Raw genomic sequence first — 27,902 nt, 5'->3', positions numbered from 1 at the left:
GATGGCGGCCTCGGCCCTGTACGCCTGCACCAAGTGCACGCAGCGCTTCCCCTTCGAGGAGCTCTCCCAGGGCCAGCAGCTCTGCAAGGTCCGGCCGCGTTCCCGGCCTCCCGGCCTCCCGGCCCCCCGGCCTCCCGGCCTCCCGGCGGGCGGCGGCACCTGTGTCCGCGCCCGCGCCCCCCGCGCCGCGCTGTCCCGGCCGCCGCGCCCGCGAGCGGGGAGCGGACGGCGCCCCCGGGGCGGGGGGAGCGGGCGGGGGGCCGGGCCCCCCGCTGACGGCCGCCCGGGCGCGTCGGGGCCCCGAGGAGACAAAGACGCCCCGGCGCCCGGGGCTGCGCCGCGCCGGCCGCGCGCGGAGGCTCCCCGGCCCGGGCGCGGGCGCGGGCGCCGGGGCGGGGCCGGGCGCGGCTGACGCGCTGCCTTGTTTCAGGAGTGCCGGATCGCGCACCCCATCGTGAAGTGCACCTACTGCCGCTCGGAGTTCCAGCAGGAGAGGTTCGTGCGCACCTGCCCCCCGGCGGCCCCGGCGCCGCGCCGCGCCGGGCCTGCGGGGGCTGTCGGGGCAGGCGGGTTCGCCTCGGGCGCGTTAGGACGGGCCCTTCCGCGCGCGGGGGCGACGGTGAGGTAATAAAACAGGGTCAGGACTAGACGAAACAGGAGGACATTCTGGCGTGGAAAATGGACAGACTTGCTAGTGAAAGTGCAGGTGAAGTTACTGCTCAGCTGTTAAGAAAGTGGCCGAATTCCAGGGCTGGAATGGACGGGAGGGGGGGCGTGAGGAGAGGTGTGAGGAGGTGTGCGGCAGGTGTGAGGAGAGGTGTGTGGTAGGTGTGAGGAGAGGTCTGAGGAGAGGTGTGAGGAGGTGTGTGGCAAGTGTAAGGGAAGGTGTGAGGAGGTGTGTGGCAGGTGTGAGGGGAGGTGTGTGGTAGGTGTGAGGAGAGGTCTGAGGAGAGGTGTGAGGAGGTGTGTGGCAAGTGTAAGGGAAGGTGTGAGGAGGTGTGTGGCAAGTGTAAGGGAAGGAGTGAGGAGGTGTGTGGCAGGTGTGAGGAGAGGTGTGCAGTAGGTGTGAGGAGAGGTCTGAGGAGAGGTGTGCAGCAGGTGTGAGGAGAGGTGTGCAGTGCTAACAGCCACATCAAGTACATTTTTAAAAATGGAGTAATTTGTTGCATCTTTGACGTTCACATTTCTGTCACCTAGACAGCATGGTGACTGGTATCTGCGCATGCTGCAAAATTAGCACCAAAATAAATCCGGTTCACATCATCCCCACGTAGATTTTTTTCCCCCGTGATGAGAACTTCTGGGATCTACTCGCCTAGCCAGCTGTAGTCATGCTCTACCTTTGACCCCTTCACCTGCTCCCTCCCAGCCCCTCGGGCACCTGTCCTGAGTTTGATTATTTTTCTTTTTGAGATTCTGCAATGGTGAAATTGCAGAGTGTTGGCTGGTCACATCCGCTGTGACGGGGTGCTGCCCCGCGAGAGCGTCCGTGACACCCGGCCTACAAGGAGAGCAAGTCAGGTCTTCACAGGTCACTGTGGGCAGCAGCATGGAGAGGCCGGCAGAGGTTAGCTGAGCACAGATCGGTCATCCTCTGCTTTCAGGGTGACGCGTGTGAAGTTTCTGGAATGAGAGGAAATTCAAAGTTTTTATTTCCTTTACCAAAAAATACACACTGAAAATGCTTAAAAACATTAATCCTAAGTTATGGCGAATTAAATGTGCTTAGTTTACAGTTCTCAAAAGATCTTATGTTTGTGTTTTTTAAGCAATCCTTCCTCCACATTAGAATTAAGTTTCACGTTTACACATCTATTTGCTAATTTGTACTAATTTCCTCAGCTACATAAATCTGATCTATATGCAATTACCTTTTCAGCAAAACGAACACAATTTGTAAGAAGTGCGCTCAAAACGTGAAACAGTTTGGCACGGTAAGTTAGATTTCTATTTCCTGCTGTTGCTTGCCGCTGGTCGATGTATTCCTCGAAGACGAACCTTTTAAAAATAATGTACTGTGTGTCCTTGCATGTTTCTACATACCAGAATATTTCAGAAAGAAATTTCTTATCGACAGTCTGACAGGAAGGTGGTGTTTACAAAGTCGTATCGTGTGTGTGTTTCATGTATATAAATTTCATTGTGAAATGTATGAATATATTAAAGATTCAAATATAGCTAACTTGGTACAACCTTTGTATGTTATGGCAGCACAGTCAGGCATTTACTCCTCGAAGCTGTGCGCTCTTCTGGGGCACGTTATTTACTTACCTGGTTAGAGTCAGTCAGGCCAAGCGGCTGCCTTACGGCTTTAAAGCTGCTGAATTGTCTTGAATAGCAAAGAAAATCAAGGTGTGTTTGTTATACTTTAGGTTAAATGTGCTGCCCCAAGTTTTTCAGATTGAAAACTTCCCAATTGTATATAGATTCCATGTGCCATCCGTACCCGTAGGTGATGAAGTTTATTAAATGTGTTTCGAGTAAACGATGTAATGAAGCTAAGTTCATGCCCGCGATGCTGGCTACATAAACTTTCCGTCAAAGCATATACCTTCGTTCTCGTTCTTTCAGAGTTTTTCCATGTGGGGCTTTTGTATTTATGGTATACTGTGCAAATCGTGAATGCATTTTTCATGATCTCATTTAACTATTCTGTAGTGTAACAGTGACCTTCACGACGCCAGAAATAAATATTAGTTGAACGCCTAGAAACGTGACAAATGTCCTTGAGCACGGCGTGGTACGCCCCAGATAGATCGTTTGCCTAGTGTTGTCTTCCACCCCAGAATAATGTCCATCCGCTGGGTGTGTCCCAAGGGGCCTCTTTTTGATATTTTTCAATGTCTCGACTAAAGGCACTCTCTCTTGTTCAGCCTAAGCCTTGTCAGTACTGTAACATCATCGCAGCGTTTATTGGTACAAAATGTCAGCGTTGTACAAATTCAGAAAAAAAATACGGACCGCCTCAGGCCTGTGAGCAGTGCAAACAGCAGTGTGCTTTCGACCGGAAGGAAGAAGGGAGAAGGAAGGTATGTGGCATTTGTGTTCTTCGGGAATCTCTGCTCACATATGGGGTCTTGTTGGGCCCCTGAAAGTGGTTGCGGAAAGGGCAGAGACGGTCTTCGCCGCTCTTGTGCCTGCGTCGTTTCCGCTTGATCCTGGGCATTGCTGGCCTCAGAAAATGCGCTCATGACGACTCTGCACTTAGGGTATCTGGCATTGGCTCCGGAGAACCTTAAATCCCGTCCGGCTGCTTGCCCTTGGCTGGCGACTTGGCGTTGCTGCTGTGAAAAAGGGCTGCTGGCTCGTTGGCGGCAATGACTCAAAATTCAGCTCTGCCTTTTCACGCGGGCGCGTGTTTTAGACCAGGGCTTATTTCCCATTTCCGGTGACTTAGTGGGCATGTGGCAGGCGGTGGCCGGCTGTCCATCAGTTTCAGCCGACGTGGAGGGGGACGGTCTCTGAGGACTCCCAGACCCCCACAGCCGCGCATGTGCCTGGGTTAGAAGACAGGAGGACTCCGTGTGCAGACGGACGGGAGAAAGACACTTCATTTGTTTTTCTAGGCTTAGTCTTAATACTTGGGGGCAGCACTCTCTCCCCTTGACACACGTGCAGTTGGCTCGCTCCGCTCACCTGCTTGCGGTCCGCCAGCAACAGCTGAGTGGGGGGCCCCAAGTCTCGCTCCTGAGAGGCAGGGTCAGCGCTTCCCGCCACCTGACCCTCCGTCGGTCTGACACCCTCGTGGGGGTGTGCGTATTGATAGGGGTGTGTGTGGCCGGTGGAGGACCTTGATCTCACGCCCAGCAGCACTGTAACTCCGGCCCGCCAGCAGCCCCCTAACGCGGCCTCCTCCTAACGCGGCCTCCTCGCGGTTGGGGCGCTCTTCCGCACTGCATCTGGGGAGCATTTACATAGCGGCTTCCCCCTCACACATGGGGAAAATGCACTAAGCAGACCTTGAAAACAGCCCTCGCCTCTAGTCGGGGAACTCCAGGAAGGTAACAGGGCCCTGGCCTGCCCGCGGCCTGTGTGCATCGCTCTACGCGGGCCGCGGCTCTGCACAAGGGAGGCCGAGAAGCGAGGGAGCCCGTGCGGGGTTCCCCGTGAATCTCAGCGGGTGATTCACACATGAGGAGTTTACCAGTCACTCTCACGAGTAGCGAGAATTGGTTGGGCGTGTCGCGCAGGTGCTCCTGTCTTCTGTGAGTAAGAGTTCTTGCTGCGGGGGTCGTACTTCATCCGTGACTTGAGGGCCGAGGCTGATGCTTAGAGGAAACCTCGCGGACGCGTGTCCTCGGTTAGGCTTCCTTTCCAGCCACGAGAACAGCGCCTCTCTCCGGGTTCAGAATGCCTCAGCACGAGTGGGTTCCGTGTTCCCGTTCTCACGCATCCCCGGTTCTCTCGTCTTCCCCGCGCTCGCCCCGGTTTCAGAAAAGTCTGATTTTACTTCCATTTTGCCGAGTTCTGTGTGAGAGAGGGCGCGCTGCAGGCGGGGTGGCGGGAGAAACGGAGCTGGGAGTTGAGCGTGTCTTGACTAGTTTCACTTTGCGCCACTCTGGGGCACATTGACCTAATAAGAATCCTGTCTTTCACGAGGTCGATGGGAAGTTGCTGTGCTGGCTCTGTACTCTGTCCTACAAGAGGGTCTTGCAGAAGACGAAAGAGCAGAGGAAGAGCCTGGGGTCTTCGCATTCGAACTCCTCCTCCTCCTCCCTCACGGAGAAGGACCAGCCCCACGCCAAGCACCACCACCACCACCACCGCCACCGCCACGGCGGCAGCCATCACAAGTAAGTGCTTTCAAGGGAGGCTTGGAAAGTCCTGCTGTCCTGACGCCGCCTGCTGGCGGCCAGCTCCCGGCACGTGCTGACTGGCAGCTGCGCTTCCGCGGCGTTCCTCAGCGTTGTGAGGCCCGGGCATCCGGGCTCTGTGCCGCTGGTGGCCAGAATAGTAAAAATATCCGGGCAGTTACTGCAGAAAACGGGAATCCTGCTATGCCAGGTAAACGCAAGGACATCAGGGTCAACGCTTCAAAGATTGAGGTTTCAAAGCAATCCTTCAGGGCGTCAAAGCCGCCGTTGTTGTTTAATTGTTAACGGTTTTACATGGAAAAATCCTACAGCCCTCGGTTCTCGGCTGCTGCTCTAGTTAGGCCCATTGAAACCCGTGGCTGAGAAATGCACGCGTCAGTTTCTGCGGACAGAGGGTGAAACCCGGTCATTTGTGACCGTGATGGAAGATTCTAAATCGCAGAGGGCCCCAAAGTGTGAGAAATAATGGGTTTTTTTATTAAACTTTCCAATTTTTTTACTTCTTTGTCCATTTTTGGGCAGCATTTGGTTTCTTCCCTCAGGGGAAGTCCCCATAGTTCTCCCAGCACCCCCAGCACCCCAGCCCCTTGTGCTCTTCCCGCCTGTCTTGACCCCTCTCCCCGCCTGCCCCCCATGCCGCAGGTCTCTGGTTTGCCTGCGAGTTCTGTCTTGTCTTTTGGACTCTGTTCAGTTTCCTTAGATTCCTCCTGTAATGGAGACCACCTGATATTTTTTATTTTCCTTCTAATAAATAAGAACTTGACTCGACGCGACTTGGGAAAGTTCTTTAGCTGTAACGTGTTAGCCTTTTATGTGTGTGCCACAAAGGATTATCTAAGGGGTTTTAATGCTCACGGAGACATCGGGGACACTAAAATTTAAACACAGGATGGGAAAAACGGACAGGACATGCACCCTTTCTAGAAGAGCCCCACATTTTTTGCTTAATTTTTCTATTAGTCTTTAGAATTACAGGCAGCGGCAGCATTTTGTTTCCAGAAACGGACGTCCCGGCTGACATCTGGGGGCCGGTGGTGGAGCCTTCGGAGGCCAGGCTGGGATTTCACGGTGCCCTGGGGACGTTCGCGTCAGTTTTTCCACCTGCCTCCCCAGTGGTGGAGATTTCTGGATGTCTCGGTGGCAGCTTCTCTCTCCTGGCTGCTCTGGAGATATGTTGAGATCTTGGTATCAGGGTATCCCAAGGAACCAAAAAATCCTCTATGTTTTTACTTGTTGCTTTAAAAAAAAAAAAAAAAAGACAAAATAATTAACTGTCTCTGTCCTGGTAACTTGAGCAAAGGGAAGGAGGATGGGGTTGGCTTCCATTTTTTGTCTTTTGAGTAGGAAATAACTGGCGTGGTGGGGTGTCGCGCAAGGGCAACAGGTGAGAATAATCAGGAGGCACAAATGGGTAAACATTGAGGGACCCACGCTCAGCGGGCGTGGAGGCCAGTCTGGGTCGCGAGTGGCCAGGCTCAGAGGCCGGGGGGAGGGCGCTCCATGCCCCGCTGAGGCGTCCTGCGCCTCCCGTGGGCCACGTTCGCCATGGCGCTTATTTACGGGTGACGCCTGAGGACGCGACTTCTTTACTTTTTGTGTGGAGCTGACAGGACAGTAAACTGTGCACACACGCGCACCTGCCCTCTAGCCCTGCGCTAAGTGCGTGGGCAGGCGTGACTCACTCACCCTCGCAGCCCCGCAGGTCCGACGGCTTTTTATTACACCCGTGTCAGAGACGGGACCAGGGCGAGGGATTTTAAGTAACTTTAACACGGTCACAGCCCAGGGCCTCTTAGTATCCCCCTATACTCCTTGTGCCGCGTGAGCGTGGGGGTCCGGCACGCTGCACGCTGCACGCTGAGGAAGCGGCTCGCGGCGGGACGGCTGCGGGTGCAGGGGAGACGCGGTTGGCGGGCTCCGGCGCGGCGGCGTGGTGGTGTGAGTCGGGTTATAATTAGCTGTGACTGCGACGCTTCCCGGTATTTTTGGCATGGCTTTCTCAGCACTAAAGAAAGATCTACAGACTTCAGAGGGGGCTCTTGGGAAAGCTTGGAAAGAAACGTAGACGTCAGGATAGTTCTTGGCCCAACTTAACATCCTGTTCTGAGGCACCTGCGCTTCCCCGAAGGAAGACTCTCCTTGCAGGATTATTGGGCAGGTCTTAAATCTGAAGCTCGGCCAGCATTGTCTCCCGTGGGAAGGGCAGCCTAAGTATGACGATGCCCTGTCGCCTTAGCCTTCCTGCGCGTGTGCCCCAAGCGTTGGTGCGTAACGCGGGGCTGAGTTACGGAAGAAGGTTCCGTCCTGGTCATCGTACCTTTCCTAATCCACAGCTAGTAATCATTTGATTAGATATATGTCTTACTCGAATCGGTGCATTAAATAAATACTAGTTTAGCCGGAGAACAGTTGAATTTGTCTTTCTCTGAACAGAGGGAGTGAGCGTAGTTCCTCCCTGAGGAGAGTGCTGTTGAGGGGTGCGCGCTTGTGTCACGCAGATATTACTAGATGTCATGTGTATCTTTCAGAATCAGCAACCTGAGTCCAGAGCAAGAGCAGGGACTGTGGAAACAGAGGTACGTATGTCGGCATCTTTTCTGGAGCAGCTTGGAGATGTGTTTGTGAAGATACGGCGTCTCTCGCCCTGTGTAACGTAGGCTTTAAAAAATTCAGTGGCATTGAATAACATTTCAGGGAAAGAATAATAACTGAGCACTCAGTTCCTCTGCCCTTTTCACTCTAACCGTGCTTGTTAATGTTTGGTTTCAGCCATAAATCCTCTGCAGCAATTCAGAATGAAACTCCAAAGAAAAAACCCAAATTGGAATCCAAGCCATCTAATGGGGACAGGTGAGCCGGACCCCTTAGGTGTTGTCACGACTCAGCTTAGTGAGCATTTGTGGTGGCTGGCCAGTGGTTACTAGGTAAAGACTACAAACGTGTGTCTTCCACATCGATTTCTTGAAGTCACCTGGAAGAGTAAACATCAAGTTAAAGTTAACTGAAAAGTGGCACTGAACGATGTTGTTCTATTTGGGGAGTAAATTGGGTTTTGAAGGAAGGAAAGCAAATGTTCTGAGATCAGGACATTCTCTTAGTTATTCTCAGTGAAGCAAAAATCTGCTTGTGGTATTTTGAAGTGACCTGCTTGAAAATGTTTTGAAGTTTTCTGAGCGTGACTGTTTTAATTCATTAGCCAAAACTTTGCTGATGTTACTGTACAAATTGGCTGCCTATTGCTTTACACTAGAAGTATTGACCCCCTAAAAGCTAATACTGAATTATATTTCTGCAGGTGTATGTAATGTGTGCCATTAGTAAGGTAATTTGCCAGTTGCATCCATTTCTGTCAGGTACATATTTTTTTGCATTAGCCTTAAGGATGTTTGTGGAATTGTCTAATTTATGCAATTTGAACACCTGCTGACTGTCCTTCTACTTCATTTAACTGTGTTTTACTTTTTTCTTTTTAGTAGCTCTATAAATCAGTCAGCAGATAGTGGGGGAACAGACAATTTTGTCCTGATCAGTCAACTGAAAGAAGAAGTGATGTCACTTAAGCGTCTCTTACAGCAGAGAGACCAGACCATTTTAGAAAAGGACAAGAAGGTGAGACGTGGCTCACGGGAACCAGTGAAATTCCCATCTGGAGTCTTCGTCGCTGACGGCAGCGTCACTAGCCTAGAGGGGTTTGTGGCTGCTTGTCGTGCACGCTCCTTGTGAGGCGCATAGCACCCCTGGGTTGCCGTGGAGGCCGGGGGGCAGGCAGGTCGGCGTGGCCGTCCAGAGGGTGTCAGGGGAGGGCTGATGGCAATGGGACCCAGACGCGCTTCTGAACGTTCATTTTCAGTAAGCTCGTAACTGAAAACCCCTGCTGATGACTCAGCCTGATACCGAGATACACACGGAACATTACATGAATTCTTGTGATCTGAGAAAGGAATTGAATGTACATTGACGCACCCGTCACCACTGCTGTGACCCACAGTGAGTGCCAGGCGGCAGCCCTGCTATGGGGCACCCGCTGTGGTCAGCGCAGGGTCCGCGGGCGGCGTCCGGCCATCCTGCAGGAGCGGGTGTGCTCGCCGGGACTCTGGTCTCCTGGCAAGAGCAGCACCACGTGATGGAAGCCGGCAGGCCCCGGATGCGGGGCTTAAGAGGAGTAGCAGATGCGGCGTGCTCTTAGTCACCAGGAGGACGCCAGCAGACTTGTGCACGGGGCCGGCTCACCCTGAACTAGAGCGGCCTCCGGCTGCTCAGGCGCAGCTGAGGCGGGACGTGGACGGGGTTGCTCCGCACTGTCTGTGCAGACCCAGCTGTCACACTTTCTGTGGGAATCCATGCAGGAGGCGCTCACCTCTCGGGCCTCAGTTTGCACTCCAGGCCCAGGGGTGTGAGGGAGGCTCCGGCGCTTACCGAGCTCAGGGATGCTGTTGTCTGGCCCTTGTGGATAGCGTCTTTTCCATACTCCTAGGCTGGGCGGTTTGGCTGATTTCAAACATTCATGCCATGGGAAGATATTAAAACCATTTCTTTTGAAACTGGGAACAAGGCGTGAATGACCTGCGTCTCCACGGCCACGCTTGCGTCCGAGCTGGTGTGGCCGGGGGTGCGCCAGCCCATGTTCCCCACGCCTCGGCGGTCAGCAGATTTAGATTCCATGCATTGGTGCCTTACTCTGAGCCGATTCAGTCCGAGGAATTTAGGATTGACACTAGATAAAAATAGGATAGTTAAGGGTGTCGTCTTTATGGTTAATGTTGACTGACATCAGAGTGTTTTAAATTACTAGGGATTTTGGAAATTGATGCACAAGTTTTAGAAATGTTTCTGTGGCTCAGACAGGTCTAGCTGCACTAACCTAGATAAAGGTAGTGCGGCGCGTGTGCCCGCAGCATCCACGGCTTCCGCGTGCACCCGGCGGCAGGCCTGGCCATGGGGCCCCTGAGTGTGCGCACTTAGTCGAGAGTTTCCTACTTTAATTTGTTTTTTTTAAACTGTGGTGGAGCTAGACAGGAGCCGTGCTGGGAAAGCAGCGATTGCTAACCCGGAGTCGCTTACTCGCTCGCAGGGTTTTCTTGTAAGACATCCCGTTATTTTTTCAAACTTTTTTCACTCTCTTCAATGACTTCCGGGGCCAGGTGAGTACTGGATCCCAAGGGCACGAGGAGGGATAAATACACGAGACACCGTCCTCATCTTCCAGAGATTCATAACCCGGAGGCAGCAGCCACCGCGCTGAGAGGCAGCGTCTCCGCTGACCTTGCGTGATTGGCCACTGGGAGCACGCGTCCCATGTAGCAGGGCACACAGAGAATCCACCTTTGTTTGAATTTGACAAAGCAAGTTTCTGTTCCGAGAATGCGCGTCTCAGACACCACGACTCCCTTTCTCCACTGTCCATGCAGTTTGGTGGCAGCAGCAGTTACGGGAAGAACCTGCCGACCTTTAAAGCTTATGTGATGCCGACCCTTCGGAAATAGCTAGAAGCTCTTTTCCGTATGAAAACTTCTTAGTTTGAAGTCACGTGCTTTTCACGTATGTCTCTGACGCTTGAGAAAAACTGCCACGCGGCCTTCCTTGCTGCTTCCCCACAGCCTGGCTCTGCCTCATCTTGACTAACTTTAGCCCAGGTTTTAGGCAGATGGAGCACATCATTCTGGACATAGTCTGAGGCAGCACGCCTCTTGGCCAGCAAGACTGGTCTCCGGGCTGGCCCAGCGGGAACGGAGCCATGTTTTCGTGACAGAAGCTTGTGGCGGTCTTTCCTGCGACTCCCTAGTAGCCCCAGACGAGCTGGCAACGCATGCGTGCCTGCAGCTTCCGCGGGCACCCGGCGGCAGGCCGGGCCTTGGGGTCCCTGAAGACCCTTTAGAAGTAGCAGAAAAGATTCTTCTCAAAAGTTTTAGCTGGTGGTTGATACCATTTACATTTAAATGACAGCAGGATCCAGCCGTAGTGCTCCCTATCAAGGCACAAGCCCTGGGTGGGCCATAAGCTCCGACCGGCCCCGGCCCCTCCCTGTTGTGCGCGATGGGGAGGGGTGCTCAGAGGGGCGTGTCTGCGCGGGCGCCTGTGTGTCCTTGTACACACCCATACGTGCCCGCGCACGTGCAGAGACGTATCCCCTTGTCTCCCAGCTCACCGAACTGAAGGCTGACTTTCAGTACCAGGAGTCGAACTTGAGAACCAAGATGAACAGCATGGAGAAGGCTCACAAGGAAACCGTGGAACAACTTCAGGTAAGTGGTGTCATGTGCGTCCCGCTCATCCGCCCTAGGGCAGGGGTGCGGCCTGGCTGGAGGCCGTGGTTGGGGACCTCTGGTGGCCCTGCTGTGTGCCGGGCTTGGCTCGTGACTTCGTGGTACAATCCTGAGCAACCCTGGCCCCACTAAAGTTGCTTGAAATCACCTAGAAGAGTGTTCAGCATATTCTGAAAAGTGTTGCCTAAATTTCAATCAGAGTTTTAGGGGATGTCACTAGAATGTGTCCGTCTGATCACTGGGTAAAAGCAACAAATTAAACATCAGATGCGTGTGAGCACAATCCATGCGTGCGTCGAGCCGTCACTCTCGCTGCTGCCCTGTCATGGGAGGGAGGCGAGTAGCCAGCACCAGGGGCTCCGGTGAGGCCTGGGGCACCGTTCTGGACCGAGGCAGAGCGTGCCCGGGAGCCTTTGAGGTGCAGACAGCCCACGCTGGGGAGCAGTCGGCCCAGGGGCCTCAGGCTGGATGCTGGGCAGGCAGTGAGTGGCGAGAGGCCCCCAGGGGCTGCAGCTGGCCGCGCATTGGCCCAGACTGAAGCGTCGCTCCCCTGCTGACCGTGGGTGAAGTAATCTCTGGGTAACCGCGTTCTGTAAATTCAGAAATTTTAAGTCTCCAAAGCACCAGGGACGTCGGCACACAGACTTTAGACTCTAGAAGAGAGCGTGCATCCCGGGAAGGAAGGAGGCCCCATTTGGGCTGATGACCAGTGTCAGACCAGGGTGTTCTGCAATCCTGTCTGGGCGAGTAGCCGACGTGGAGGAGCTTGTGAACTGGACGCAGGAACCCGCCGACACTGGAGGCGCAGGTCACCTCATCTTCACCGCAAGGTCACGATTACAAGGCACATTGGAGGGGACACTGTGCAGAGCCTGGCACGTGGTCGGCCTTCATGCAGCCAGAAGAGCCGTGATTGTGCAGGCGCCGCGTGTCCTGCAGGCCGCCTGGAGCGGCCACGGCCCCTGTCCGCAGGGACGGCTGCCAGGCTAGTTAAGAAGGCCAGACGCAGGCCTGGCGACAGAGCTTCTGCAAGGATTGGCTGTGGGGGGTGCCCTGGTCCCCAGCAGAGTCAGTCCAGGAGCAGGAGCGCAGTTGCCATGAGGGCGTGGCTCGGGGCCCCTCCCCGTGTGGTTCCAAGCTCGGCCGCCGCCTGGCGGGTGCTCCGTCCCGGAATGCACTGCTAGTTCGTGCTGTTGGGGGTTTCCATAGGCTGTCCTGTTCCCCCTCACGGTATCTTTGAGCCTCGCGGCACCCCATTCTCTGGGGGAGACTGTGCACGTGGCTCGTCCGTGTCCTCTGCCCCCCGGGGCTGCTCCCCGGCCCTGGTCACTGCCTGCCAGGCCCCCAGGTGACACTCTCGGGTCTCTCAAACCTTAGTTTTGAGGGAAAATGAAAGTCCTGCAAGCTCTCGAAGGTGTTCTCAACCTGCAGCTGTGGCTCACCGCCTCTGCAGGGGCGCGCTGTGGAGCGGAGCGTCGGTGAGGGCAGCTGGCCTGGGGCTTCTGCCTCCGCAGCTGCCTGCTGGGCTGGGCCGGCGTGTGGCCCCGGCCGCCGCAGGATGCCTCAGACAGCGCAGTGGCCCAAGCTGGCGGGGACGCCTTCTCGGACGCCGTGTCCAGGCCGCGCTCGGGCCCAGGCCTGCCCGCGCCGCGGTTCTGGCGGGCAGCACCGCGTCTCCTCCGGACACCTTGCCCCGCGCAGGGCGCCTGGCCCGGGCCCCCAGGGGCCCGCCAGGGAGACGCGCAGGGTCCGAGGACACTGCTGGGGCCTCGCAGGACGCCTGCGGTCATTCGGGCTGCGCCCCTGCCGCTCTGGGTGGAGTGTTGGCGCCGACTGGGCTCAGCCCGGAAGGCCAAGGGCCATTCTGCCTCTTGGGAGAAGCTGCGGCCTCGCGGGACCAGAAGGCCGCGCTGGCAGGACGGGCCCACGGAGCCAGCACCAGCCGCAGGACCCGAGCGGCCCGAGAGGGCGGCCTCCGGCGCTGCCAGAAACTGGGTGTCCAGGAGTGCCCCGCGCCCCAGCGAAAAACTCAAAGCCCTTTGCAATAAGAATCTCCTCTCGCCCTTTACATGGGTGACATCCAAGTGGAAACTGCAGTTTGCCGGGAGACGCTAACCTGGTTATGTACGAAATAATCCTTGTTTCCATAGTTGCCATTTTATGTTTCCACGAGAGAAACCAAATAGGTTTCGCCTGCGAGTTGCCTTTTTTGTCACAGACAGTGTCCCCGGACACCGGCTGGCGCCTGCTGGCCTTCCCGGGCCGGGGGGCCGTGAACGGGTCGGAAAGTTCCTTCTTCGCGTCCGGCTTGGCAGCAGCGGCCCCGGAGGCACCGGCGCTCTCGGCCCTGGGCGCGTGTCCGGGAAGTCAGTGTGGGCAGGAGCAGCGTCAGAGGAGCCGTGTTCTTCAGCCTGTTGCGCAGCTTGTTAATCTTCAATGTTTTTGTCTCCCGCAGGCCAAAAACAGAGAACTCCTCAAACAGGTCGCGGCCTTGTCAAAGGGTAAAAAGTTTGACAAGAGCGGAAGCATGCTCACGTCCCCCTGAGAGCGGCTGCTCGCAGCCTTCCTGCTGGAAACGCAAATCTGAAACCAATTCTGTGAAGCCCTTAAATTCTGTGTAGTGGGAACTATTTTTGCACACCAGATGAATTGGCCCGTTTCCTATTCACTTTTGTAAGCGATATGCAGCGTTTTTTAAGTTGTAAAACATTCAAATAAAACTTCAACTGGTTTGAAGTAACTTTTTAATTATTTGCTACCCAGGAACTTTCTTGCCAGCAATAGTCTCCCCCTAGGGAGGGCGGGGCCGGCTCCCCCGCCCCGTGCAGAGCCGCAGCCCCGGGGCGGGCGTCCTCGGGCCTCGCGTGGAGCATGGCGGACACTGGCTTGCGCGATTGTTTCACTCGCCTCAACTTCGGAGAGAATCATGGTGCTTTTACTAAATGAACTCCAGAGTCTGTGTACATATGTTTTTAAAAGTTAATCATTAACACGAGTCAACTAGCATCTTCATCGTGGGTATAGGAGTTAATGTGGATTGTACAGTATCCAAGGTCAAATGTGTTTGGTTTTGTAAAAACTGTAGATTTTTACTTACAAGTGCCTTTTTGCCACCTAATGTTTTTATTTATAGGAATGCTGATCTTTTGTACATAGTTTGTTTTAAAATCATGTTTAATAAATGTTTGTATATAAGCGCGTATGTACAGAAGCCTATTTCCAAGGGAAGCCGGAGTTCCTAGGACAGTGCTGGAGGCGGCATCGAGAGCTGCTCACGCGTGTAGGCCTTGGAGGATTTTGTGGGTGGTTTCTGTGGGAGGCAGGAAGCTCTTGGTCGGAGAATTCAACAATCACGTCAGGATACTTCCCCAAAGATTTCATTTTAAATCTCTTCAGACAGAGTAACGTTACCTTTCACGTCCATGGCTTCATGTTGGCTGTTGGTGGGCTACATGTTCTGCTTTACTTTTCTTTTATAAATATTTTTGAAAATATTAATTTTCTGCCGTGGTCCATGTATCTGCGGTCCCCGTAACAGGTGGTTCTCTAAGTTAATATTTATGTGCGCCGCCCTTCATGTGTAAGTTTAAAGCAAATCTGGAAAAATTAAATAACTTGTAAATCATTCTGTGATGATCTTGAATAATTTGGAATCTACTGTAAGATTCAGGTTTACTATTTATAAGAAAACTAGCGGGGCCTGTAAAGTTGCCTGGAGGAAGTCAAGGGAGGGTGGGGCGGGTCACCTGAAGTTACCGCCTGGTGGTCTCCTCCGAGCCCGTGGTGTCGGCGGGTCCGGAGGTTGGTCTTGCCAACGTGCCGGTTCCGACCTGCCGGCAGCGTGAGCGCCGGCTGCACTGCTGACGCCGAGAGCCCTGCCCCTGGGCACTCGAGGGCAGGGGCATCTGTCTCGAGTCGCCAGCGCTGACTGGATCAGCTTCAGAGATTTCGTTTCAGACAAGCTCGGCTGTGACCGCCCCGTCGGAGGTCGCCTCGCTGCAGCCGGCCGGTCGCCCGCGCCCCACGAAGTGCCCCCGGAGCTTTACCCGGTCAGGGCGGTGTCCGGGCGGCAGCAGAGTTGGGACCCGTCGAGGCTGAGAACCGTTAAACCCACTTCTTTTTATGAGATTTTCACGCAATAATCTCCCAGCGTTGGTGGGGCCATGGCGGCGTGCGCAGCGTGTGGTAACCGTGGAAGCTCGTCGATGCCTTTCTTTACAGTTTGTCACGTTTGCCGTCCTGGCTGCGCAGCCATCCGCGAGTCGCACAGCCGCTCCGCTTTGGAAGCCAGCTGCGTCCTGGTTCCTCAGCTTCGCGAGGCTGCTGCGAGAGCAGCGGGCCGCTCCCGTGCCTGGGGCTGCGTTGACAACCGACCGTGTTGGGCTGGAGCTTCGTAAGTTTCAAGGTTAAAACCTCCTGGGGGCGCCGCAGCATGTAGCCCCCATCCAGCGCCCTCTTTGTGTCTCGGCCTCGCGTTACAACTGGAAGTTTCTGCAGCTGTGGAACCAGTGACCGTGCCCGCCGGGCCGTGGCGAGCTGGCAGCGGCTCCGGCTGGACCCTGGAGGGCGGCGGTGACGGGCGTGCCCGGAGGCTCCTCTGGGCTCGAGTACTCGCGTGCTCGTGGCCTGTGACTCTGCGCCCCTCCGAGGCCCGGGCGGACGGCTGCGCCCTGCGGGCGGCCCGGCGCTGTCACGGGAGGCTGCGGAGCTGCTGCGCTCGCACACGACCTGCGGCCGGCGTTTTGTACTTTTTTCTAAATCCAGTATTTCACAATAAAACCTTGTCCTAAGTTTTATGCTCCTGTCACTGCTGTAACGATCCCTGGGAGCTCGGTGGCGTCCCCCGGCACCCTCCCCATGCGCCGCTGGCGTCCGGAGCCCCGGGGGTGAGCCTGTCAGGCCTGGGGCTGCCGTCCTGGCTGCTGTGCCGAGCCGAGCCTCCCCCGGAGGGCAGCCCCCGATCTTCCTGCTGTGTCCTGTCACCATGAGGCCCCCGGCGCTGGCATCAGCGCCGCCCCTTCTGTCCCCGTCACAGGTGGGGGTCCCCTCAGGGTCCACCATCAAGCCCGGGATGAGCTCCGCCTGCGCTGTCCCAGGAGGCCGGATGCGGGCAGGCTGGGGGTTGCTGGCGCCAGGAGCCCTCCCCGGGCATGCAGGGCTGGCCCGGGCGCCGGCGTCTCCTGAGGCGGGAACGCGGGTCCGTGTTGAGCTTTCGCAGCAACGCCAGCAGCAGCCGCGTCTAGCTCGGCCTTTGCCACGTGAGACACGGTGGAAGCCTGCCCGGCGCTGGGGGGACAGGACACGGACCCCGCGGTTCCTGGGCGGGGGGTGCCACGAGAGGGTCACCGGGCGCTTAGCTTGTCACTGCACTTGGTGAGACCGCGGCGGGGGGTCTTGGCCGGCCCAGGCGCCCTGGGGTTGGGTAGCCATCCCAGGCCCGGGGTGCGTCCGGGGTGGCACCGGGGCGCAGGGCCGCGGCTGAGGCCCGGGGGAGCCACATCCGGCGGCGGGGTGGTTGGAGCCCCCCCCCCCGTAACTGAGGCCCCCCGAGGGGGTCGCATGCAGGTGTCGCGCTCCCCTCAGCACCCCAGCCAGCCGCGCGCCTGGCCACGACGCAGCCGGGCCGGGCGGGGCCAGCAGTCGGGCCGGCGGAGGGCGGCGGGCAGCCGCCCGGCCCGGGACATGGCGGGGGTCGGCAGGTGAGCCCGCTCGTCCGCAGGGGGGACACGAGAGGGGCGCGGGGTCGGGGCATTAAGGCGCCCCGACGCCACCGCGCCCGGCTCCAGCCCTGACCCCACGGCCCCCGCCCGCCCGCCCCCGGCCCGGAGGCGCCGGCGCGCCCAGCCCGGCCGCCAGGGGGCGCGCGTGGCCGCCGGCTCGGGCCGCGGGTCCTGCCCTGACCGCGCCGGGGCCGGGGCCGGGGCCGGGGCCGAGGGGAGCAGCGCGGGCGGGGCCGGGCGCGGAGCGCCGGGAGCCGCGGGGGCTGGGGGGGGCCGCACCCCGGGCCGCGCCCGCACCCCCGGCGAGGGGGCCGCCGCCGTCCCTGCCCCCCGGCCGCCGCCGCGCCCCGCGCTCCCCGCACCCCGCGCCCGGGCCGGCGCCCCCTCTCCGCGCCCCCCTCAGCGCCCCCCTCAGCGCCCCCCTCAGCGCCCCCGAGCCCCGGCGGCCGCGCCCGCACACGCGGAGCCAGAGGCCCTGGGGGCCGGCGGGGGCCCGGGGGCGCGTCCTGCCGTCGTCCGCGGGGGACTCGTGCGCGGCCGGGGCGCCGGGACGGCCGGGACCCCAGCGCCGGGCTCCCCCAGCGGCCGCCCCGCCCCGCAGCCCCGCCCGGCCGGCCCGGCCTCCCCGGGGCCCAGAGCCGCCACCCCCGCCGGACAGGCCCCGCCCCGCTGCTCGGGTGTCGCCTCGGGGCCCCGCTGGCCCGGGAGCCGGCGCCGGGGAGCAGCCGGGGCCCAGCATCCGGGGGAGCAGCCGGGCCCCAGCATCCCCCGCAGAGGGGGCGCCCGGCCAGGGGAAGGGCCGCGCCCGAGGGAACAGTGACCCCAGGCTGCTGCGCTGGTTCTCACAGTGCTGGGGGCCCCCCGCACAGCAGCAGCCCAGCCGCAAGTCCTTGCCGGTGACCGTCGCCCCGAGGCTGAGCACTGGCGCCCCGGGAGCCCCCGTGACCGCAGTGACCGGAGGGGCAGAGAGCGCCGTGTCCCTGCAGCATCCACTGACCGCCCCCTCCGGCGCGAGGCCTCCCTCTGGCCCGCTGCTCTGTCCACAGGCATCTTCCGGAGAGCAGACGTCCCCGTGGCCAAAGCAGCCCCCGCTGGTCTCCCCACCACGAGGGAGCTGCCCACGAACACGGCCCCTGAGTGGGGAGTCGATCCCCGGCCAGGGAGCTGCCCACAGGGCGCGGCAGACCCTCCCGTCTCCCCGCGGCTCCCTCCCAGTGTCTCAGTAGATCTGCCTGTTCTGCGCCCCACTCTGTCTCTGGGGAGTCCTCTCACCACCCCCCGCACCTCTGGCCTGCACCCCAGTTCTTGTATGCATAAATAAATCTTTAAAAAAAAAATAGAGCTGCAGAAAGATCTAGCAATCCCACTGCTGGGTGACTCTGCAAAGACCAAGACACTAAGTCGAAGGGCTCCCTGCACCCCAGTGTTCGCTGAACCCCTGTCCCAGTAGCCGGCGTGGAGCAGCCCAAGTGCCTGAGGACAGGCGAGCGGATTCCCAGGACGCGCCGTGTAAACGCGGTGGAATACTACTCAGCTGGGGAAAATGAACCTTCCCTTTGGTGACAACACGGCTGGAGCTGAGAGGACGGTGCCACACGAGAGACGTCAGAGAGAGGAGACGGGACCAGGTGGCTCCGCTCCACGGGATATGCAGAAGCAGCACAGGAAGGCGCAGGCCAGTGGGGGGCGGACCCCGGAAACCGACCGCAGAAGGGGGGGGACGGGGCCACGGGAGAGGAGCCGAGGTCCTGGCGGGGGGTCTGGGCGCCCCTGGCCATGGCTGTGGCGTGGCAACACACATCTGAGGGGGTGTGAACGTGCACCCCCATAAATCCTATACAGTGTTGTGACCAACGTTACCTCCGTTTAAAAAAACCGAAAGCAACCTCCCCTTTGGTCCTCTGGAGGAGCGTGGCCAGATCCGTCGGCGTGAGCGTGTGCGTGTGAAAGACCTGCAGTCGCCATGTGCTCTCCAGGCGGTGGGGGACATTGGGGAGAAACAGAGACCCCTTGTCCGGGTGGAGCTTCTATTCTGGTGGGGAGACCGGGGTGACAGGCGCTGGGTGCGCGGAGGCGCATAGACAGCCAGCGGGGCTGCGAGGGCTGAGGGGCCTGGGGAGGGGCCGGGAGTCCTGCCGCGCCCCTCGATGCTGGCCCCCAGGGGACGGATGCCGCGAGCGGTGACCCCCCCACCGCCGCCCCGAGGGTCCCATGACCGGCTGCAGAGGCTGCGGACAGCTTCATAGGTTGCGTCTCAACCCCTTGCGCCACCAGGGAGGCTCTGTAGCTCTATCTTTTTAATTATTATTATTTTATTTTCTATAATTCTTACATCATTTTTCATTTTTGCACAGTGTGTGCATTTTCATCTTGGTTACAGTCCCCATGCAATTCCCACCCCCTTGTTTTGACCCTAATCCCCCCTCCCCCTACCCCCAGTGTGTCTCTGGTTTATAGTTGCTTGTGGGTTTTGATTTTTTCTTTATTATTATTAGTCTTTTTCCTGGTCCCTTATTTAGGTTTTCTAGATTCCTGCTCTGAGTGAGACCATCTGGTATTTTTCTTTTTCTTTCTGGCTCATTTCGCTGAGCATGATCCCTTCCAGCGCCATCCATGTTGCTGCAAATGGCATGTGTTTATCTTTTTTGATGGCTGAGTAATATTCCACGGTGTCTATGGACCCCATCTTCTTGATCCAGCATCTGTTTTTGGGCATTCGGGTGGTTTCCAGAGCTGAGCGGTTGTGGACAGGGCTGCTGTAAACCCAGCGGTGCAGGTGCCCTTTGGAATAGCTAGTCTACTTTTAACATTTTGAGAAACATCCATATTTTCCACAGGGGCTGGGCCAGTCCACCTCCCTCCACTGTGCGGGGCTTCCTGCTCCCTGCAGGCTCCTCCGGAACTGGGAGGCGTCTTTTTGGCCTTTTTGACGCGGGCCATTTTCACAGGCGTGAGGTTGTCTCTCGGGATGGTTTCTTTGGTGTGTCCCTGATACTAGGCGGGGATGAGCATGAAATGAAGGGGATTTCATGAGGGGAGAAAAGATCCTTCCACGAGAAGGGTGAGGGGCTCAGACGGGTCGCCCTGGGGGCCTGAGCCGGAGGGGAAGGCAGAGCCACAGCCGACGCTAGAACCGGGTGCCTCGGGTGGACGCCCCCTCCCAGCTGGGGTTTAAGAAAACAGCTGCAAGAAGCTTGGCCCGAGCGCGTTTCCCGCCTCCTTGGCCCTGAGTTGAGGGAAACAGCCAGGGGGTCTTTGTTTCTCTCTCTGGGCCTTTGGTCCACCCTTTGCTGGGACTTGGCGGCTCACCGGTGTCCGGCTCGCAGCCCAGGCGAGCCCCGCGCAGCCCGGGCAGAAGGGGGCCTGTGCGCCCCATGGCCGCGCGAGGAGGCCGGCGGGGCCTCTGTCCTGCCCGTCTGGCCCCGTGGCTGCGCGTCCTCCGGGCGCGGGGCGAGCTGTGGAGCGGCTGTTTCAGGGCTGCTGACGACGGGGTCTTGGCGTTGGGTGTTTCTCCTTCGGGGGCGTGGGAGGCTCAAGGTCGGGGGCCTGAGATGTAGGAGAAAAGAGACCAGAGCTGACTCGGGCGCGGGGATGCCCCCTCCCGTGCCAGTCGGCCCTGTGGGTGCCGCCCGGACCCTAACTAGGTCGTCAGGTGACCGTGTCAGCCGCGGAGCCGCCACAGGGGCTCGGCCCGCCAGGCCCGGCGGGGCTGCTCGCTGGTGTCTGAGACTCGGCCCGGGGCGCCCCCACCCGCGGGTCATCGTGGTCCCCCAGCCGCTGCCTCGCGGGGCCGCCGGTAGACACGGGCGTGGGAAGCGCACGAACCCTCGACCCCAGGGGCACAGAGCTTCTCCAGACGACGACTTTCATTCTTGGAATAGCTTCCTGATGTCAAGCGAGGAAGGGAAGGAAATGTCATCTTCCCATTCCATCTAGGACTTGATTTCTCTGAAAATATGCACAAGCCTTTGAGATCAGTATCCAGAGAGACTGAAATGTCGCTGCTGGTCTTTTTTTGTTTGTAGTGCTGCATTTGGAGTCCTTAGCAATAAAAGGAATCCTTTAATCTCCCTTTTTAAAAAAGATTTATTTATGCACACAAGAGCTGGGGGGCAGGCCAGAGGTGCGGGGGGTGAGAGGACTCAGCAGAGACAGAGTGGGGAGCAGAACAGGTGGATCCACTGACACACACTGCTGAGGGAGCAGCGGGGAGACAGGAGGGGTCTGCTGCGCCCTGTGGGCAGCTCCCTGGCCTGGGGTGGAACTCTTGCCGCAGTGGCTGGCGACAGCGTCATAATGCTGAGACTTAACCCCTTGCGCCACCAGGGAGGCTCTGGGGTCCCTATTTTATCTTGTATATCTGATATTTAAAATCACAGATTTTCGGGGCCTCCACGGTGGAGCGGCAGGTTGAGCACTGCGCTGTGAACCTGTCCGCAGCCTCTGCAGCGGGGGTTCAATTCCCGGCCAGCCAGGGAGCTACCCACAGGGCGCAGCAGACCCCTGCTACCTCGCCTGCTGCTCCCCTCAGCAGTGTGTCTCAGTCAGTCTCCCTGTTCTGCTCCCCACTCTGTCTCTGGTGAATCCTCTCACCCCCACACACACCTCTGGCCTGTACCCCAGTCTTTGTATAAATAAATAAATCTTTAAAAAAAATGAAATCGCAGGCTTTGGAATCAGAACGCTATCATCCTAGATCTGCTGCTTTCAACTTACTCATTTTTCTCCTCACGTGCTCATCGCCCCCTCTAAAATAGTGGTGATGTTTTCTTTCAAAAACTTTGGTTGTCATTTTGTTTCAAGACAACAAATCAATTCCAAGGTACCCGTCTGCCTTTTAAACCTTCCCTTTGTCTTCACACACCTGCGTTTTCATTAACTCTACATAGGAATGGTGCGGGGAGGTACGTAGGTGGGTATTTTATCCCGATTGGTCTGAGTTGGTGTCTTTCCAGAAAACTCCCCATTATTCTACCTTCAAATACTGTTTCCTCCTCCCACCGCGTCAGAACTGGGTGCTTCTGCAACAACTTCTGAAATTCTGATTAAAGTAGGTTGGACTGTCTCATCCTGCCTCAGATTTTATTACCCTCTCTCCTCGCCTCCATGTGTCTCTTTCAGAGCACTCTGCATAGTTTCTTTGAAGCTCTCCTCCTTTCATTAAGTCAGTCTGTAGCTATTTCTAATCTATGTAGCTTCCTCAGTGTTTCATCTCATTGAATGTATTGCCACTGTAATCACCAAATTACCTTTCTTCAGTCTGGGGTTTGGTTTATTTATTTATTTATTTATTCATTCATTTATTTAAATGTATTTATTTATTTATTTATTTTGGTCTCTTTATTTCTTGCTTCTCTTTTCAAACCTCGCTCCTTGAAGCATATCACAGATTTTTCCTTTACACCCAGCATCTGAGTCTTCCAGTGGCTGGAGGCTTGTCTGGCTCTGCAGCATTGTTTCTCCTGGTCTCATCTGTGCTGCTTTTTTGTTGGTTTATTTGATTTTTTTTTTTTTTGCTTATCCCTCATATCCTTTAGCGCATTAACTGAGAGAATTTTTTCAGGCAATGCTAAAATTCATTCAGAGAATTAAATTCATTCAATTTTCCTCTCCCTTTCACCTGAGGTTGAGCACTAAATCTAGGACCATTTTATATTTTAAAAAAGGTTTTATTGGGATCTTTTCAGACCACCCAGAAAGTTTTAACTTGGGCCAAAAACCTGTGTGAGGGCTGGCGTGCAGCTCCAAATTCCCAGCAGAGAGATTTCCCTCCACGCTCAGTGCCAAGCTGAAGAGACGCTTCCTCGTACTTGCAAGAGGAACTGGTACCTCGTGGGCTCCCAGCTCTGTGAGGGGACCTGCCATTAGCCCCCTGCTTGCGGCGTGCCCTGGCTTGTCTGCCTTCCCCTGAGCCTTATGCCGTCTGCAGAACGTGCGTTCAGGTTCCCCAGGGTTCAGCCGATCCCTCGGTCAGGCTGGACTCGGCCCTCGCTGGCTCCCTGTGGCTTCGTGCGCCCTCCCCTGCTGGCCGGGCCTGGCGTGCCGCAGGACCCAGGAGCCGGAAGTCAAACTGGAAATGCGTTGCAAATTATATTTAAAAGAAAAAGAGACAAAGCAGCCGTTTTCACTGAAAGATACTAGATACCATCTGATGAAAAAGGCAGATGAGCTCCCCCAGGAAAGAGCCGCATTTTTGTGTTTGTGTCTCGGGAGCTCACCACCCCGCGAAGACACCCCAGGAGATGCGTGGATGATGGTTGAGGGGGGTGCGTGGATTGGGCACCGGAGGCTGCACGGAGCTTGGTGAGTGTTCGTCAGTATTAAGTGTGTGTGGACATTCGCCTGCCTGGTCCCTGAACGCTCAGACACCGACACACGCGTGGCATGTGCATGTCTGTGTCTGTCTTGCACGCGTGTCATGCCACGTAGTCCCGGCGCCTCAGCGATGCCTCACTCGGTCCGCGCGTCTCCGGCAACCCTCAGGCGGCTGCTGTGCTCGGGCGGGACACACCCGGGCAGCCCTCGCCAGGGCAGACCCGGCAGACCCCGATGCTGGCCCCGTCCCGGCTGCCGCGGAGGCCCTGGCCTGCACGCGCGCGTCCCGTGGCGCTGCGTGGCTCGTGCGGAGCCCCGAGGAGGACCGCGAGGTCCCCGAGAGGAGCAGAGCTGAGGGGCGAGGGGGGAGCTGCTGAGAGCAGGAGCCGCTGTGCCTGTTTGGAAGTCAGGCTGCGAAGGCCGGGACCGATACCGGACTCAGGGCGAGCGTCCGCTGCCTCGGTGGAGGGAGGGTGAGCTCAGAGCTGCGGCTGGGGGTCAGGTCTCGTGTGTGACTTGAGGTGCCCTCTGTAAGAGAAGGCGTGGGAATCATGAACAGGTACTTGGGAATGGACATGACTATTTAGACTTGGAAAATAAACCTCAACAAATTATAAATTGTAAAAAGCTGACAAATGCTAAACATCATGAAGTCCGGGGAAGTCGTAGAAAACATTTATTAACGAACTGCCTGGCATGGAGCTTATTACCATAAGCCTCGTGATAATCTATTTCTATAGCTCTTGGCTTTGTATACTTTGATGGTCTCACCAGAGGATGACGGGTCTGTAATGTCTTTTCTGAAAAGAGTTGAAAGGGATATTCCAGCCGTTTCTCTGGACACTCGTTTTTTAAGTGCTAATGCGATGGTGCCCCGAGGGGGCTCCCGGTCACAGGACGGCTGCCAGCTCGTGCTCCAGGCGGACTTCCGGAGACAGTAACTTTCATGGTCTTATTTTTTCAAGTACCATCAAAAATGAAAAGAAAGTAGGGCTGGTTTATAATGTATTTGTTGCATTGCAAAGCATATTCCGGAGAGCCGAGTTTTCGTTTTGAGCAAGTATGGAGAAGAAGTTGCATTTCTGCTTATCATTTTTTCATGTCAGTGACTGGAAGGATTCCCACCAGAGTTCTGCTCCATACATTTCCGACCTTGTTTCTCTTCCACCCCGCGCGGGGTCAGGCACCCTGTCAGAGTGTTTTATGCTGCAATTGATTTGGACCTGTGGGTCACGATGCTGGAGGAACAGTGTGTTTAGGGGAGGCCATTTGGGGCAACTGGAAATAGCTGCTTGGAAATGACTCTGAATTATATAAATACTGAACTAAATATATCACTAGCTCAACTCTGCCTTTTCTGGAGATTAAAAATGCCTTGGCCTGCTCCTTGGCTGCTACCTGGTGACGGCGTACATGTGAGAGGCTATGGGAATCAGAGGCTTAAAGAAGGCGAAGGGCAAGCCTGCGGCCCATGGTCTCGGGAATATGTCACTAAATATTATGCATTCGATGACATTAGTCACCTTTCCATAGTGAAGCTCACAATAAGCGTGATATTCTTTCTCTGGCCTCACTGGTTATTCAGTTATCCTGTCCATAGTTTTCCAAGGACAAGCAAGATTCAAGCCAAAATATAGACTTTTTAGTTTCCATTCCTAATCAAAGTTCTATATGTCTTTAAAATATATAGCATTGGGCCTCGCTGGTGGCGCCGGTGGTTGAGCACCGCACTGTGAAGCTGTCCGCAGCCTCTGCAGCACCGGTTCAATCCCGGCCGGCGGGCGAGGGTCTCACATGACGTAGCAGACCTCTCCTGCCGCCCGCTGCTCCCCTCAGCAGTGTATTTCGTCCGCCTGTTCTGCTCCCCGCTCTGTCTCCGGTGAATCCTCTCACCCTCCCGCGCATCTGGCCTGTACCCCGGTTCTTGTATAAATAAATAAATAAATATTTAAAAGACAAATAAATAAAATATATAGCATCTCCAGAGAATTACTATTTTACAATCGCGCATTCACGACATACGTTTGTGCTCGCCGCTCTCTGAAGCCCACTGACAGGGTAGGAAGAAGCGAGGTCAGGATTGCTGCAGGGACGGGGCACACGAGATGATGGCACACGGGCGCCGGGAGGGCTTCCGGCCTCTGTTGTTTGTTCAGCTGGTCCCTCCTGCAACTAACAAGCACAAGATGGAAACTACAAACCCACCAGCATCTGCCTGCACACACACCCGGCGTCGCTGCAGTTTTCTGGAGCTACAGAATTAGGCAAAAACTGGGGAGATGGCCACCCCTGAAAGATGTCCTATTCTACGTGAGAGTCGTGTCTTCTGCTTTTCTTTGAAGTCAGTCCCCAGCCCGCGCCGCCTGGAAGGACAGAGAGCAGCTGCCTTCCTGCTAAGGCCGCAGTGGAGGATCTGGGAGTGAGAGAAGGTCCCGTTTGGGGTGAGAGGGACTGGGAGGGAGGAGCCCCACATTTGTGTACAAACACATTATCCTCTGACTGACCGACTCCTAATCACACCTTCATGAGGGAGAAACTGTTGGGGGCGGGGGGCGGGGACGGGGCTGGCAAAAGTGGGAGCTGGGAAGTAAAAAACCGAGCCCTTCTGGTGCCTAGAGAAGACAGTCTCGACCTCACCCTGCCGGCTGATTGCTGCCCTGGCGAGAGCCAAGTTCTCCAGCAGCACAGACAGAAGCCCGAGTGTTCACGTCACCCGCAACGTCCGGGGCGCGGTGGAAACGTAGACATGCAAGAAAAAAAGAAGAGGAAATAAAGTCATGATCAAGGGAAAAAACAAGTCTGTGATACTCAAAAGCAATCATGAGTGTGGCCAAGGACGTAAAAACAGTCACTCTGAATAAACAGGCGCGAAATCTCAGCCGAGAAAGAGAAGCTGCAAAAAGGAACCAAATGGAACCAAAAATTAACTGGATTTATTTCACTGCAGATTGGAGAGGTTAGCAAATTAAAAGATAGATGATAGAAATTACATAATCTGAGGAAAAAGCAAAAATATCGAGAAAAAAGAGAATGGATCATCAGTGAAATGGGAGCCAATCCTCAGAATCCAACGTACGGGCACTTGGAGACCAGGAGGGCAGGAGGTGGAACAGGATGGAAAATTACGTGAAATCTGGAAATGTAGGAAAATGAAAATGTATGAAATCTGGGAAAAAGCCAAGTTAAATATCCAAGAGGCTCAGCAAATCTCAAGTAAGAAAAAGCCAAAGAACCATCCCTGGATTCATGATTGTCAAATGGTGGGTATCACAAGATTAAAAAAAAAATTAAAAAATCACCTTGAAAACAACCATAAAAAATGTCACTGTCTGCAGGAGGAGCCGCAGCACACGTGGGAGACGCCATAGAATCAAATGAAAATCCTGCCTAAAAATGATGCACAAATTTGACACAATCCCCATCAAAACCCCAGCAATCTTTTTCAAAAAAATCTCAAGCAAAAATATTAAAATTTATTGGGAACCATGAAAGACCTCGAATTACAAAAGCAACCCTGACTTCAAACTTAACTACAAATCAATAGTCTTAAAAATTATATGATTTTGGCACAAAAATAGATGCATTGATCAATGGGACACAATCAAAAGCCCAGAAATAACCCACACCTATGCCAGCCTCTAATTTATGATAAAGCATCTGTGGCCGTAAAATGGGGAAAGACAGTCTCTCTAATAAAGGGTTCTGGGCAGCTGGAAAGCCACACGTAAAGGATGAGGGCGGATCACTCACCGACACCAAATAAACTCCAAGCGGATTAAAGATTCAGGGGCACGACCTGCAGCAATAAAATGCAGAGAAGAAAACACTGAGGATACTGTCCACGACATCAGCAATAAAGATATTTCCGTTGGGCCTCCCTGGTGGCGCAGGCGGTTGAGCACAGCACTGTGACGCTGTCCGCAGCCTCTGCAGCGCGGGTTCAATTCCCAGCCGGCCAGGGAGCTACCCACAGGGCGCAGCAGACCTCTCCTGTCTCCCCGCTGCTCCCTCAGCAGTGTATTTCATCAGTCTGCCTGCTCTGCTCCCCGCTCTGTCTCTGGTGAATCCTCTCACCCTCCCTCGCATCTGGCCTGTACCCCAGCTCTTGTATAAATAAATAAATCTTTAAAAAAAAAAAAGGTATTTCTGTTGATTCAAACCCAATGGCAGAGGAATTAAAACCAAAATGAGCAATTTAGATTAAGTCAAGTTCAACAGCGTAAACTTGAAAAAGAAAACTAAGATGACTAAATAGTCACCCTCCTGAATGGGAGAAAATGTTCACACAATATGTGATAATAAGAGATCAATATCCTGGGCCTCCCCTGGTGGCACAGCAGCTGGGCTGCGAAGCTGCCCGCAGCCTCTGCAGCGCCGGTTCGCTCCCCAGCCACCGGCGAGGGTCCCACATGGCGCACAGACCTCTCCTGCCACCCGCTGCTCCCCTCAGCAGTGTCCTTCGGTCCTTCTGCCTGCTCTGCTCCCCGCTCTGGCTCTGGTGAATTCTCTCACCCTCCCGCGCTTCTGACTGTACCCAGTGCTTGGATAAATAAATAAATAAATAAATCTTAAAAAAAAAAAATACCCGTATGTCCAGGGCAGTCTCATCCACCACAGTGAGGACACAGAAGCTGCCTCAGTGTCCTTGACGGGTGATGCCTGGAGAAGATAGAGAACGACGCACCGTGGAGTATTATACAGCCACGAGAAAGGATGACATGCGCCATTTTATGGAAAATGGAACTTGAGAGCAGCAGAGGGAGTGAGAACGATAACAACAAACACTGGAC

General features: G+C 55.9%; 1 protein-coding gene across 2 annotated transcripts; it reads left to right on the top strand.

Annotated features, from left to right (window-relative positions):
* Window position 1: 1 nt before the first annotated feature.
* FAM76B (family with sequence similarity 76 member B) lies at window positions 2-13,622 on the top strand (the record flags this gene model as incomplete). 2 transcript variants are annotated; one of them, XM_084248924.1, is made up of 10 exons in its annotated part: window positions 2-88; window positions 431-495; window positions 1,880-1,934; window positions 2,874-3,029; window positions 4,600-4,793; window positions 7,343-7,390; window positions 7,584-7,664; window positions 8,291-8,423; window positions 10,955-11,056; window positions 13,533-13,622. In XM_084248924.1, 10 exons carry the CDS (start codon window positions 2-4, stop codon window positions 13,620-13,622), a joined length of 1,011 nt encoding a protein of 336 aa, XP_084105050.1. The 2 variants fall into 2 exon arrangements, with proteins under 2 accessions (XP_084105050.1, XP_084105049.1); XM_084248923.1 differs by having other exon boundaries at window positions 8,288-8,423.
* Window positions 13,623-27,902: the final 14,280 nt, after the last annotated feature.

This window comes from Talpa europaea (genome assembly GCF_964194135.1).
Source record: "Talpa europaea genome assembly, chromosome: 12".
Taxonomy (NCBI): Eukaryota; Metazoa; Chordata; class Mammalia; order Eulipotyphla; family Talpidae; genus Talpa; species Talpa europaea.
The sequence above is the reverse complement of the archived record's forward strand: the minus strand, read 5'-3'. Positions and strand labels throughout refer to the sequence as shown.